Genomic DNA, 13,902 nt, shown 5'->3' with positions numbered 1-13,902 from the left:
ATGCATTTAAGTTGCTTGATACTGTCTTATTTATTCTTTGGCTGGTAATCTCCTCAAGTACTATATGCTGGTAACTTTTTGCTCACCCCAGAATGGTTCCTTGCAATTGGAGATACTGCAGAAGAATACTGAGATGTGTACAGTGGTTTGCCCTAAAACTCTGGAAGGTTAACATGTCAACATGAGTGATAAAAATCTCTCAAAATCCAACAAACATCAAGATAACTACAATACAGTCCAGCTCAATGATGGAAGGAGAGGAAGTATTAATACTTCAGGAAAAGCTCAGATTTGATGTTTGCATACAAAAGATGCTATTGGGCTAGAAATAAGTGCAATTACTCTATGTTTTGCTGACACCATAATGCTGGGAAGAGTTCCTTTTAAGCCCCAAAGTGCAAAGCAAATGTAGGAGTGAATTAAATTATCAGATGTCTCAGGAAGTCTGATCGTACTATGGTTCTCTGAGGGATTCTGATTTAGGGTCTGAGATGTCTGTGTCACAGACTTTTAAAGAAGTTGGGAGTTGAGATTGTCCCCTCATTGCTAGTCATCTTTGAGGATCTGTGGAAAACTGGGGATACAGTAAGCAGCCTTGAACTGTCCAGATGTTCACAAAGAAGATGGAAATGGGTCACCTAACCCTTGTATGCCTTTTTTCATTCCCCCTCCTCCAGCTGGAAATTTTAGGACAGATGATCCACTCAGATGATTTCTGAGTAAGTCAAAATAGAAAGAAAAATAGTGTTCTAGGAGTTCATGCAGAGAAGGCAGTGGCACCCCACTCCAGTACTCTTGCCTGGAAAATCCCATGGACAGAGGAGCCTGGTGGGGTCACAAAGAGTTGGACATGACCTAGCGACTTCATTTTAACTTTTCACTTTCATGCATTGGAGAAGGAAATGGCAACCCACTCCAGTGTTCTTGCCTGGAGAATCCCAGGGACGGGGGAGCCTGGTGGGTTGCCGTCTATGGGGTCGCACAGAGTCGGACACGACTGAAGCGACTTAGCAGCAGCAGCAGCAAGAGTTCATAAAAGATTATGTCATACCTAAATAACTTTAATTCTTCTTTTTGAGGAGATAGTTAAGCTAGTGGACTGGAACACTGTAAATGCTGGATATCTGCTTGTTTTTCCAACATGGGTAAATGTTCTGATTATGTTCTGGTAGGTTAGACGGCCACAGACAATTGAGTGATCTGCTGTTTCTGGTGGTAGATTTAAAACAGGCTGGTCAGAGTGGTAGGATTTTGAGTACTTCTTTTATAAGGTAAAGGGTTGACTCATTCATTCACCACTGAACACTGTGTGATACATGCAAATTTTCCAGAACAGTCCAGTGGTAGAGGTAGAAGGTCAGTGTAGTGGTTTGGGACAGAGTGGCCATGGAGAGGAAGGGCTGGGTTAGAGAGTCTGAAAGGGAAAAGGGAAGGAGGAAGGAGAGAGAGAGAAAAAAAGAGAAGACAGTCAATGAAGCCAGGTCCCCCTAGAGGGGATGGGATGGGTGTCGAAAGCGTGGTGTCAAAGAGCACTGCCCTGGGGACTCCTTGGTAGCTTCCAGTGGCTAAGACTCCACACGCCCAGCTCTCAGGACTGATGCTGAAGCTGAAGCTCCAGTACTTTGGCCACCTGATGCACAGAGGCAACTCATTGGAAAAGACCCTGATGCTGGGAAGGATTGAAGGTGGGAGGAGAATGGAGCGACGAAGGATGAGATGGTTGGATAGCATCACCAACTCAATAGACATGAGTTTGAGCAAACTCTGGGAGATGGTGAAGGACAGAGAACCCTGGTGTGCTGCAGTCCATGGGGTTGCAAAGAGTCGGACATGACTGTACAGCTGAACAACAACAAATGGGTTTTAAAATGTAGACGGCAGTGAGATCCTATACTTTGGTCTCTTGCACAGCTGCTGGGCTGGCCCTAACCCACTCCAGGCCTTGCCTCACACACACAGGGGTGGCTTTGCTGAGTAACAGCCAAGACAGGATGGACTTGCCTCTGCCTCACACGGCAAGTGTGGGGTCTGGCTGCTCACTGCTCAAAAGCCAGTGAAGAGGCCAGGTTGGTGGAAAGGAATTTTGCTTTTTTTTGGATGCCCGCAACCGGTCCAAAGGCCGCCGGTCCCCCCACTCCCACAGCCTGCTGACAGCCAGCGCATAGAGCTTTTATAGACAGAGGGAGGGGGCTCCATGCAGAAACAGCACTGGCAGCTTTGACAGTCATCTTCAAATTGGTCACTGGGGTCTGATCAGTGTCCGTTTGGTTGTTTTAGCTTCAGTTCTAGGGTCAGTTTGTTTCTAATTTTTTTTTTTTTGAGGTCATTTCACGGAATTGTGGCAGCTTGTGTCATGGGTAGAGTCTGGTCATCATGCAGTTAACTTTTTCAGCCTGGTGGAGGTTTCAGTATCTATAAGACAGCTCACAGGATATGGCTCAGAGGAACTAAAGCCTTTGAAAAGCTATTGCCCTTGAGACGGAACCAAAGGTCCTTGACTTTAATGAACATATTATTATTTGGTCTCCTTTGACTATTTTGCTTTGTTTCTGTGTTTTCTCACTTCTCTGACTATAAATTTATCCTTTGGCTGAAGGTTTTCCATAGACAAAAGGCAGACTGAGGACGTGGGGTTCAAGGACCATAGGGTTCTGCTCCATTTCAGTACCTCTGTTTGCTACAGCGCTCAGCCGGTTCAGTCTCTCAGTCATGTCCACTCTTTGTGACCCCATGAACCGCAGCACACCAGGCCTCCCTGTCCATCACCAACTCCCGGAATTTACCCAAACCCAAGTCCATTGAATCTGTGATGCCATCCAACCTTCCTCCTCTGTCGTCCCCTTCTCCTCCTGCCCCCTATCTTTCCCAGCATCAGGGTCTTTTCTAATGAGTCAGCTCTTCGCATCGGGTGGCCAAAGTATTGGAGTTTCAGCTTCAGCATCAGTCCTTCCAATGGATATTCAGCACTACCTGTGGTATATAACTTCCCGGTTTTCTATCTACTGCTTGGTAATCTGTCTGTCTATCTGCCTGTCTGTCTATGTATTTATCTGTTACCACAGCACCACCCGTGGTATACAGCTCCCTTGCTGTATAGGTATACAGCTCCCTTGCTGTATAGGTATACAGCTCCTTGGTATACAGCCCCACCTCCCTTCTCGCTGCTCCCACTGTTGGGTTCCTTCAGTCTTTTCTCCACACCATAACGAGGGAGCTGCAGGCATGTAATTTAATCATGCTATCTCTTTTCTGAAGAGTCCCAGTGGTGTTTGTTTTAATCAGGCCTTTCTGTGGCCCTTAAGACCTCAGACCTCAGACCTTTCTGTGGCCCTCAGACCTCACTGAGGGTCTCACAGAGTATTTCTTACTCTGTCTCCTACTCTGTCCCTCCCCCTATCCTTCAGACTCTTTTCATGTCATCTAGATTTAGAATACCATTCTCTGATTCTACCTTTTTCTTAGTGTTTTCTTTACTCCTGCTTTAACGGAAAACTGGCTGTCTTGAGATTATTGCTTCCCTTGAACTCCTCCAATGATTCACACATTTTTATGTCTAGCTTAGATTTTTGTACTGAGACCCAGACTCATAAACACGAATGTTTCCCTTATGTCTGCACTTGGTCACTTCTAGACTACTTTCCTCCCAAACAGACTCTTGGATCTCTGTCTAAATCTCTTCTGTAGTTTCCCTTGCCTCAGTACACATACTTCTATCCACGCAGACATTGAAGTCAGGACATGTGGAATCATCCTTCACCACTTGCCCTACACCCAATCCAGTTGATGCTTATAGACTGTTGAATCTGTCTTCAGAATATTGTTTTCCTTTTTCCCATTGCTTTTGCCAGTGCTCTGGTTCTTGGTGGCGAGCATCTTTTCCCTGGACCAGAGCAGTCACTGTCCCACCTCCCTTCTCGCTGCTCCCACCGTTGGGTTCCTTCAGTCTCTTCTCCACACCATAGTGAGGGAGCTGCAGGCATGTAATTTAACCATGCTATCTCTTTTCTGAAGAGTCCCAGTGGTGTTTGTTTTAATCAGGCCTTTCTGTGGCCCTTAAGGACCTCTGTGATCAAGCTTTCCTGCCTTCTCTCCACGTTCCCCCATCCATGCACCCTACCCCCCAGTGACAACAAGCCTCAGCCACTCTTTCTTATATTTTTGTTTAATGCATTGTGTTCTCTGCCTCTGGGCTTTTGTACAGGTTGTTCCATCTGCCTGGAATATTATTTACTTACTCTTGCTGTATTTCTTGTTTCAGCTCAAATGTCACACTTTCAGAAAATCCTTCTCTAACTGTCTCAAATAGGTTATTTTTTTAAAGAAAAACTGAGGTACAGTCAATTTACAATGTTTTAGGTGTAGAAAGTGATTCAGGTATACATATGTATATATCCTTTTTTAGACTTTTTTCCCATTTTAGAAGATATTGAATATAGTTCTCTGTGCTGCACAATAGGTCTTTATTGCTTATCTATTTTATTTATAGTAGTTTGTATCTGTTAATCCCAATTCCTAATTTATCCCTCCCCTACTTTTTCCTTTTGGAAGCATAAGTTTGTTTTCTGTTAGTCTATTCTGCAAGTAGAAGGCAATGGCACCCCACCCCAGTACTCTTGCCTGGAAAATCTCATGGACGGAGGAGCCTGGTGGGCTGCAGTCCATGGGGTCGCTAAGAGTCGGACGTGACTGAGCGACTTCACTTTCACTTTTCACTTTCATGCATTGGAGAAGGACATGACAACCCACTCCAGTGTTCTAGCCTGGAGAATCCCAGGGATGGGGGAGCCTGGTGGGCTGCCGTCTGTGGGGTTGCACAGAGTCAGACATGACTGCAGCGACTTAGCAGCAGCAGCATTCTGCAAGTAAGTTCATTTGTATTTCTGTTAAAATAGGTTCTTTATCTTTTTTATGGCATGCTGTGATTTCCTTCATGGCATTTATCTCAATTTCTATTGGGAGTTTGTTTTCGTTTTTAAAGAACATACTATGGAAAATTAGAAGAGACTGGAGTTTTCATAACTCCCCATGATGTCGTCCTTGACAGCCTGTGTATTTCGTCTGTCTTCATTCCTCCCAGTTATTTTGAAACAAACCCTAAACATCATTGTATATTTTTTCTTTGAAAGATAAGAACCTTGTTTTAGATAAGCACCTAATCACAATACCATTATCAAGTATAAAAATTTTAGCAATTTTTTAAATCATCAAATATATAGTCAGTGTTAAAATTAGCTTTGTTGGAATCAAGATAACATTGCAGTTCAGTTCAGTTAGTTGATATCTCTCTCTTTTAAGTTGTGGGCTTTCCCCCACCTTTTTTTTCTTGAAATTTATTTGTTGAAGAAACAGGTTCCTATCCCTATAGTTTCCTATAGTGTAGACTTTTCTCACTCTATCCCAATAAGAAATGGTGTTATTTATTTAATAAATTGTTCCTTTGTTTTCTTAAAATAAGGGATTAGATGATACTTGGTCACATTCAGATTGAATTGATTCCACTGAGGTGCATGAGTGCTCCCATCAGGAGGCACTTAATATCTGGTAGCTTTTTTGTGTGATTTCAGCAGCTGTTAATGTTGATATTCAGATTTTGTCATTTCCCCTTCATTTTTCACATGATGCATCTCTACAGAGAAATTTCAAATATCCACTATCTGATCACACTGAGGTATAGTGTGTATGGCACGCTGCAGTCAGTCCATGGAGTCGCAAAGAGTCAAAGCAACTTAGCAACTGAACAGTGACAACACGTAGTGTATAGGAAGGTATATGAAAAGGGAAGCGAATGCTTGACATGTTCTCTTTAACAGTTTTAAACTAATGAGTGGGATCCATAGTAGGCTCCAAATGTAACTCATGAGTTTCTTCTAAAGTCTCATTATAGGGGACTTCCCTGGTGGTCTGGTGGTTAAGACCTCACCTTCCAATGTAGGGAGTGCAGGTTTGATTCCTGCTTAGGGAGGTAAGATCCCACATTTCCTCATGGCCAAAAAACTGGAACATAAACCGCAGAAGCAGTAGTGTAACAAATTCAATAAAGACTTTTAAAATGGTCCACATCAGAAGCTGCCCTATAGCACAGTGAGCTCAGCCCAGTGCTCTGTGATGGTGAGTTCGGGGTGGGTTAGGGGTGAGTTCGGGGTGGGTTAGGGGTGGGTTCGGGGGATTGGGTATAAGGGTTGGAAGGGACATTCAAAATGAAGGGATATATGTATACTTAGGGCTGATTACCTTGTTGTATGGCAGAAAGTAACACAACATTTTAAAGCAATTATTCTCCAATGAAAAATAAACTGAAAAAAAGAAAAAGAAACTTAAAAATGATCCACATCAAAAAAAAATCTTAAAAAAATAGAACTTATAAGTAAATAATATCTCATTGTAAACTTATTGATTTAAACATATTTAATGCCTTTCAATCACAGGTATTAGTTTAGTGATGGTTAAATTGTCCTGTTTTTGGCAAGCGAGCATCTCCTGCCCCACTTTGGTTAGCTGTCTTTGTAGATACATGGTTTACATCTATCTCCTCCGTGAGCCGTGAGTGCAGGGACCGTGTCTGGGTTGTTTATTCTTTATCCCCAGCACAGCTTGACATTCTCTCTATTAGTATTTGTTGAATAGGAGGCAGGATAGTAAAACTTCATTAAGTGGAGGGCTGTCTTGAGGAAGAGCGTTTAGTTTAGTCTTTGTGGACTCAGAACTTGATTGAGAGAGTAGAAGTTACAGGAAGCCAATTTTGGCTGAACATAAAGAGGGACTAAAAAATGTGGGCGTTTTAGGGGATTTGAGTTCCAACAAAGTCTTCTGAGGGAGTGCTTTGGTCCTGGGAGTGACAATCAACCCAGTAAGAATTTTTTTGTTTTGAGTGATCACTGAGTTTACTTCTGTTTTTTTAAATTAATTTTTATAAGTTGAAGTATAGTTGATTTACAGTATTGTGCCGATCTCTGCTGTACAGCAAACTGACTCACTTCTCAGTTACGTTATACACATGTATCCATTCTTGGTTGTGTTTTTTCCATTGTGTTTATCACAGGATAGTGAAAATGGTTCCCTGTGCTGTACAGCAGGACCTTGTTTATCCATCCTAAATGTAATAGTTTGCATCTGCCAACCCCAAATTCCCAGTCCATACCCTCCCTCCACTGAGGTTACTTTTTTAAAGTTCTAAGATTCTCAAGTCCTTTACTGACAGACTTTATTTTAGGAAAAGTGCAAGTTTTAAGTTATTGAAATGTAATTGTTTTCTTTTCTCCCAGAAATGATATATATTCCTCTAATTTTATGTTTCAAAGTATTATGAGTTTGTACATTTAATGAAGCATCATTATCAATATTTTATCAAATGTACAATCTCATAATAATTGTTGGTTGAGTGCACCCTTTTTCTCATTGCGTTAAATTATTAGACTTTTTGCATTGTTAATCATATCTTAATAAATAACCATTATGCCATTCTTTTATAAATCTTTTTTTTATTTTAAAAAAGAAATCAATTCAACAGAAATAACATTAGTCTTCTTCCTGTTCTTTCTGTATTGTTTTGATAAAGATTAGGGTGAGGTGTGATTACTGACAACTTACCTTGAAATTCTAAATTTACTTTTCCAGAATAAATAATGTACTTTTAGAGTATTTCTGAATATCAAAGGTTAAATAGTACTGAGATGGTTTCTCTTTTATACCTGAATGAAAATTGAATTTAGGCGGAGATGGCAAGACCATGAATATTTAGTTGCTTTTAATTTTTCAAATGTGTATGTGATACAGTATCATCAGCATTCCAACCAGTGTCTTAAGAGAGAACAAATGAAAGAAACACTGATGGTAAAACCTTTAAAATATTTTTAATGACTTTGCCAAAAAGGTGTAAGTTCAGTTCAAAATATTGTCCTGGATGTGCTCAGCCTTGCCATTGCCACTCTCTCAGTAGTAACTACATTTCCTTCTGTTGCTTTAAACCAATACAGTGAGGAAACAAAAGCTGTGTATCTCCGTGCACTCGGTATTATTTTCCATAGCAGTTTCTCTTGAGACAGACTCATAATGGAAGAGAGAGGCAGAATATATTAAATTTGCCAGAGTATATTAAATTTCTTTTAGGTGTATTGCCTTAATTTCCTTTATATCCTCTAGACATAATTTCTCCTAGGTGTTAGCACATGAACACTATTTTCAGAGATGACCTAGATAATGTTTGTTATTTTGTTTTATTGTACAAAGTTATCTTACGAATTTGCGGTAACTAATCTGATAGAAAACCTTTAGGCTTTCCTTTGAGAATTGTCCATTAGGAAATTCTCTTCGTGCATCGTCTTTTGAGCCTGGAAAATTGACCCTGAGTGGGAAAGTTTTGCTTTGTAGGGTTCATGAAATGTCAAAATAGTACATGCGTGCAAAAATGAATAGGCCATTCTCCTTATTCAGAACTTCTCCGTCTTGCTTCACCCACACAAGATAATTTTATTATTTACAGACTTATGGGCACACATATCTGTGGACAGAATTTCTGAAGTTGGCAGAGATTTGGATTTGTGGTTAGAACCAGTTTGAAATCACACGTCCTTGAGCATGCAGCGAGCTTCACAGGGAGGCCAAGCTGGGAATGGCAGTTCTTGGAAGAATTAGAGACTGATAGCTAGTCTCTGAAATTAAAACAGCTCCCTGTATGGCTTAGAACAGCTAGACATGAGCCTGGCAATTTCTCCAGCAGAAGGTTCTGTGGTAGTATTAACACAATTTAAAGCATTTTAAAAATGTTATTTACCTGGGTTAATGTCTCCGTTGCCAATCAAGTCTTGATTGCCTTCTATTCATTAGCCTTTGATTTAATTAATAAGACTTGTTAAAGAGGAATCTTCAGTGTTTTCCTGTAAACAGCTCTAATTTATTGATTCAATTTGAATTTCGTAATTATTCTAAAGAACTTAAGTCAATGTTTGAAGTATGTGTTTTGCATATTTAATTAAACAGTTTAACCACACAAAGTAATTATTAGATATGCTCCAAAGGTTGAACATTAGAATATTTGTAATTATTTTTTCAAGAGATACCTTTTCCAAAAGTTGAGCCAGTGACTTAATGTTTTTACTAGACTTTATGCTGAGGGATTCAGTAGTTGGTGAGTGTCTAGACGTGTGGTGAAAAATTAAGAAAACAGTCACAATGACTCCTAGGTTAAAGAACAATTTGATGATCAATACGGTTCTTAATGGGAAACCAATTAAGCAGTTGAAAAGAGGGAGAAACTGATTAGCAGTCTGAGCTCAGATTATTGAAGATACTGAGGGGTTTGAAACTGGTCTGTTGGGTGAAAAAGTTTAATTAACAAAGCATTCTATAAATTCTAAAACCTTAAGGAAATGAAAATTTTATATATCTGCATGCATCATCAAAAACAAAGAGACTCCACCTTTAATTTGAAAAAAGAAAATATTTATTTGTTTGGCTGCACTCTCCAGCACGTGGGATCTTAGTTCCCCAACCAAGGATTGAACCCATGGCCCCTGCAGTGGAAGTATGGAGTCTTAACTGATAGATCGCCAGGGAAGTCCCAAAATAAATATTTAAACTCAAACATTGAGAGTTTTGTGATTGACAGGAACATGCCAAATAGATGACCAACAAGGACCTACTGTTAAAAAAATTAAATGTGAAAGAAGATATTGAAATCTTTAAAAAAAATGTGATATTTCTGAAATCTTTGAAAGCAATAATTTTTACATTTTATTCTTGAATTATCTTGCAAATGTAAGGAAAGAAATGTTAGTATATTAACATTTTTAATATTCATTCAATCAAATATTTTGAGTGTATTCTGTATGTCAGATGGTTTTAGGCATTGGGCATGTAACAGTTAACAAAACAGAAGAAAGTTCCTTTGCTCTTAAATCTAATAGTCTAGTATAAATTTTAAGGAATTTTTTAGTTTCACATAAAATCCCAGTGTCTTTAACTCCTGTGATTATCGTAACTATAGAAATTGATAGTTGGAGGTTTAACTCATGGAGCATTATGCTACAGAGTCAGGATTCCATTAACCCGGATCTTGTTCTTTCAGGCAGTTTATCATAGTAAATATGTTCAAGGTTTATTTCACCTCAGAAATGATGCACACGGTCTATGAGGTTGCTTAAAGGTGTTCCTTCTCTGGTTGCATTTAAAGTATCAAGGCTGGTTCAGTTAAAGGCTCATCGCCTTTCAGTGTATTACAGGGGAATCATAGCTTCATGGTCTGCATCTGTTTTAAGCATATAGCCTTCCAAAACCATAAATTCCCTATATTCCAGAATTCAGTGCGTGTAAGCCAGCAATCTCAAGGGAGATGGAAAAGCTTTGTGGGAAGAAGGCTCTGTGTGTGTATGTGTTATTGGTGATGGGAGACTATCTGTAAATGAAAGGAGAATTCCAAGCAGTTCTTGGCCTCAGTTCCCACCTCCTTAGGGAGCCAGTGATGAGCTCAGCTGGGCTGAGAAAATCTGTGCAGATGTCAATACTGACTGCATCCCAGCTTCAAGCCCGGCTGGAGGCCTCCCTCAGCCGTAAAGAGCAAAGTGGAGAGGGCAAGGTACAGTCAGTCTCCAGTTGAACCCCATATGAATATTAATGTTTTACTTGCACCTGGTACCTAGAGCATAATCAGGATTAGAAAGACATCAAGGTGACATACTCAGGAGAAGAGAATTGCAGAGCAGAAAAGTGCCAGGCCTGTCCTCCCAGCTGAAACACAGGGGAAAATAAACCAGCCCCCTAACCCAGAGGAGACAGCACATTGCAGAGCCTTATAATCAGATGTCCTTTGATTACTGTAACCAGTAATGTATTTGAACAATCAGTTCGGTGAGGGATGCCATTAGGATGGCTGGGTTGTGATAAATCCCTGACCTTTCAAATTCTGTGTCTGTGGCAGGATTTTTTTTTTTTTAATAAAAAATAGACCAGTTGGATGCAGTTTACAAGAAAGAGACTTTCAGATTCTTTTATTTCAGACTCAGGCACTGGATTCTCTGGGACGCATGGGCTCTCTGTTGATTCCATAAACTCTAAAGACTTGTGGTTGCAATTTAGACTACAGTGAGAACCGCTATTCCTCCATCAAGTTGGCCACATCAGTGGTCGATAACCTAGGATCTATCAGTAAAGGGGGAACCCAAGCTCCTATTTGCTATAGGTAGTAGAAATTGGTACAACCTGTGTGTAGGATAATTTCTTAATGTTCCACTAAAAAGCTTGATGGACAAGGCGACGGCACCCTACTCCAGTACTCTTGCCTGGAAAATCCCATGGACGGAGGAGCCTGGTGGGATTCAGTCCACGGGGTCGCTAAGATTCGGACACGACTGAGCGACTTCACTTTCACGCATTGGAGAAGGAAATGGCAACCCACTCCCGTGTTCTTGCCTGGAGAATCCCAGGGACAGGGGAGCCTGTTGGGCTGCCGTCTATGGGGTCACACAGAATCGGACACGACTGAAGCGATTTAGCAGCAGCAGCAGCAGAGGATTGGAATTAAGTTAAGCATACTACACTTAGACAAAGGAACACCCTGTGGTTTTCTAAAAACAAAAGACGATTTCTATGAGTTTATGAGGAAGTCACCCAAATATATTGAGAGATAAAAATAATATACACTGTACCCCGTATGGCATATTACCATTTGTATATGTGTGTGTTAAGTACACATATCAAGCTAAGTTACCTGAGTTAAGTGACCTCAGAGGGTGGGAGCTGGCTATGTCAGGGAGATTTACTTTTCATTACAGCTTTCTTGTAGCTTTTACATTTTTAATATGTGCTTATTTTACTTATTTTATTTAAGTATATTAGTATGAAATATGTTGGTAAGCCTAGTCAAGGTAAAAGTAGAACATTCAGCTAGAAGAATGTCTTTATTTTATTAACAGAATTGATTGTATAGAAAGTTACTTGCCTAGTGTAATCTTACTTTTAATTAGAGCTGATGCACATTTAGAATGTGTCTAGAAGAACCATCTGTTTTGTATGGGTCTTGTATAATTTTGTAATAGTAAAATATTCTTAACTTTTATTGTGATGATATATAGCATTATAAAACATCATCAGACTAAATACAACTTTAGGAGACTCTAGCTTAAGAAAATGGCAAAAAAGAGAGGAACAGGTGGTATTGATAGAGACAGAGAAAGAAGAGGGGAGAAGCAAGAAGCCAGGGTCAGTTTTCCATCTTTGGGGACTGAATGACGTCAGCTTAAGACTGGAAATGAAGTTCTTGTTGTTCAGTCACTCAGTCGTGTCCGACTCTTTCTGACCCCATGGACTGTAGCCTGACAGGCTCTTCTGTCCATGGAATTTCCTTGGTAAGAATACTGAAGTGTGTTGCCATTTCCTTCTCTAGGGGATCTTCCTGACCTAACCTGTGGTCTCCGGCTTGGCAGGCAGATTCTTTACCACTAAGCCACCTGGGAAGCCCTACAGACATTTGATCCTAAGAAACAAAGGAGCTATTGGAGAAATAAAGGGAGAGTGTTATTCTGAGTACTTGATTTTTAATTAATCTGAATAATTGATCAAACACAGTATTTTTTTTGTTAAGCACTAGTTACATGTTGGAAAGCACATTGAGTGAATCACAGAAAACTTGAGTTAAATCTTGGACTATGCAAGTGTGAATATTTAAAATGTGAATATTTGAAGTGTGAATATTTATGATGATGATATAGGGTTCCCAGCCTTACTGAAGTTAGTCTTGTTGTGGTGGCATAATTGAGTCACTGTCATTTTTAGTGCAAATCCATAAAATACAAATCGTAATGAAGACAATTAGAACAGTGTGTACTAAATCCCTTCAGTCGTTTCTGACTCTGCAACCCCATGGACTGTAGCCTGCCAGGCTCCTCTGTCCATGGGATTCTCCAGGCAAGACTACTGGATGGGTTGCCATGCCCTTCTCCAGGGGATCTTGCCAACCCAGGGATCGAACCCGTGTCTTTTATGTCTCCTGCATTGGCAGGTAGGTTCTTTACCACTAGCGCCACCTGGGAAGCCCAATTAGAACCCTAACAAGACCATATGTTCATGGATTTCCTTCTCTTCTGTTTCTCCGTTTCTCCAGGGTGAATGGAAAGCTGGTAGCCCTGAAGGTGATCAGGCTGCAGGAAGAGGAAGGTACACCTTTTACAGCTATCAGGGAAGGTAGGCATTTTCCCTTGTTATCCTTGCTTTTGTGTTTGTGTGATGCCCATAACTGTTTAAATAGTATACACCTCTGAATATGCTGTTTCTAAAGTATATGGCTCTATTTCTAATTGGAATGTGTGAACTGAAATATAAAATCAGCACCCCTTACAATCACATCAAGTCATGTTAAATAAAACTATCCTGCTGAGTATTCAGCTGTGGGGGGAAAAAAGTATGTGCTGATGGTGACACTATAGCTGGCTGAGGGATTTTACACATCTGATTTTGTTTGCAGAGTTCTTAAGGCACATGTTAATCTAAAATTACTCTATACTCATGACTTTTAAGGAAACTTCTTAAAAATGGGGGGAATTATGCTATCTTATTAATCTTTTGTATTTCATCTTTCTTGATTTCTTTTTTCCTATTCTTTATTTTCTATTGGCTTTGCTTATTGATTTATAGATGCTCTTTATGTATCAGCATTATGTTGTAATATTTTTTCTACTGTCATTTTTCTATAAAGTATTCTTATTTTTTTATATTAAAAAAATCCTTATTTTTGGCTGCACTGGGTCTTTGTTGCTGTGAGCTAGCTTTCTCTAGTTTGGGCTAGCAGGAGTTTTTCTCTATTTGCCTTGGGCAGGCTCAGTAGTTGCGGCCCGCAGGCTTTGTTGCCTCATGGCATATGGGAGCTTCCAGGAGCAGGGATCAAACCCACGTGCCTTGCATTGCAAGGTGGAT

General features: G+C 40.2%; 1 protein-coding gene across 6 annotated transcripts in view; it reads left to right on the top strand.

The window, feature by feature from the left end:
• CDK14 (cyclin dependent kinase 14) overlaps window positions 1–13,902 on the top strand; it is a 684,789-nt gene that overhangs the window by 196,063 nt on the left and 474,824 nt on the right. For all 6 annotated transcript variants that reach the window (XM_027540218.1, XM_027540220.1, XM_027540221.1 and 3 more), the window contains one exon: window positions 13,094–13,173. In XM_027540218.1, coding sequence (XP_027396019.1) covers window positions 13,094–13,173 — 80 coding nt within the window. The remainder of the gene's footprint in view (window positions 1–13,093; window positions 13,174–13,902) is intronic.

This window comes from Bos indicus x Bos taurus, chromosome 4 (assembly GCF_003369695.1).
Source record: "Bos indicus x Bos taurus breed Angus x Brahman F1 hybrid chromosome 4, Bos_hybrid_MaternalHap_v2.0, whole genome shotgun sequence".
NCBI lineage: Eukaryota > Metazoa > Chordata > Mammalia > Artiodactyla > Bovidae > Bos > Bos indicus x Bos taurus.
The sequence above is the reverse complement of the archived record's forward strand: the minus strand, read 5'-3'. Positions and strand labels throughout refer to the sequence as shown.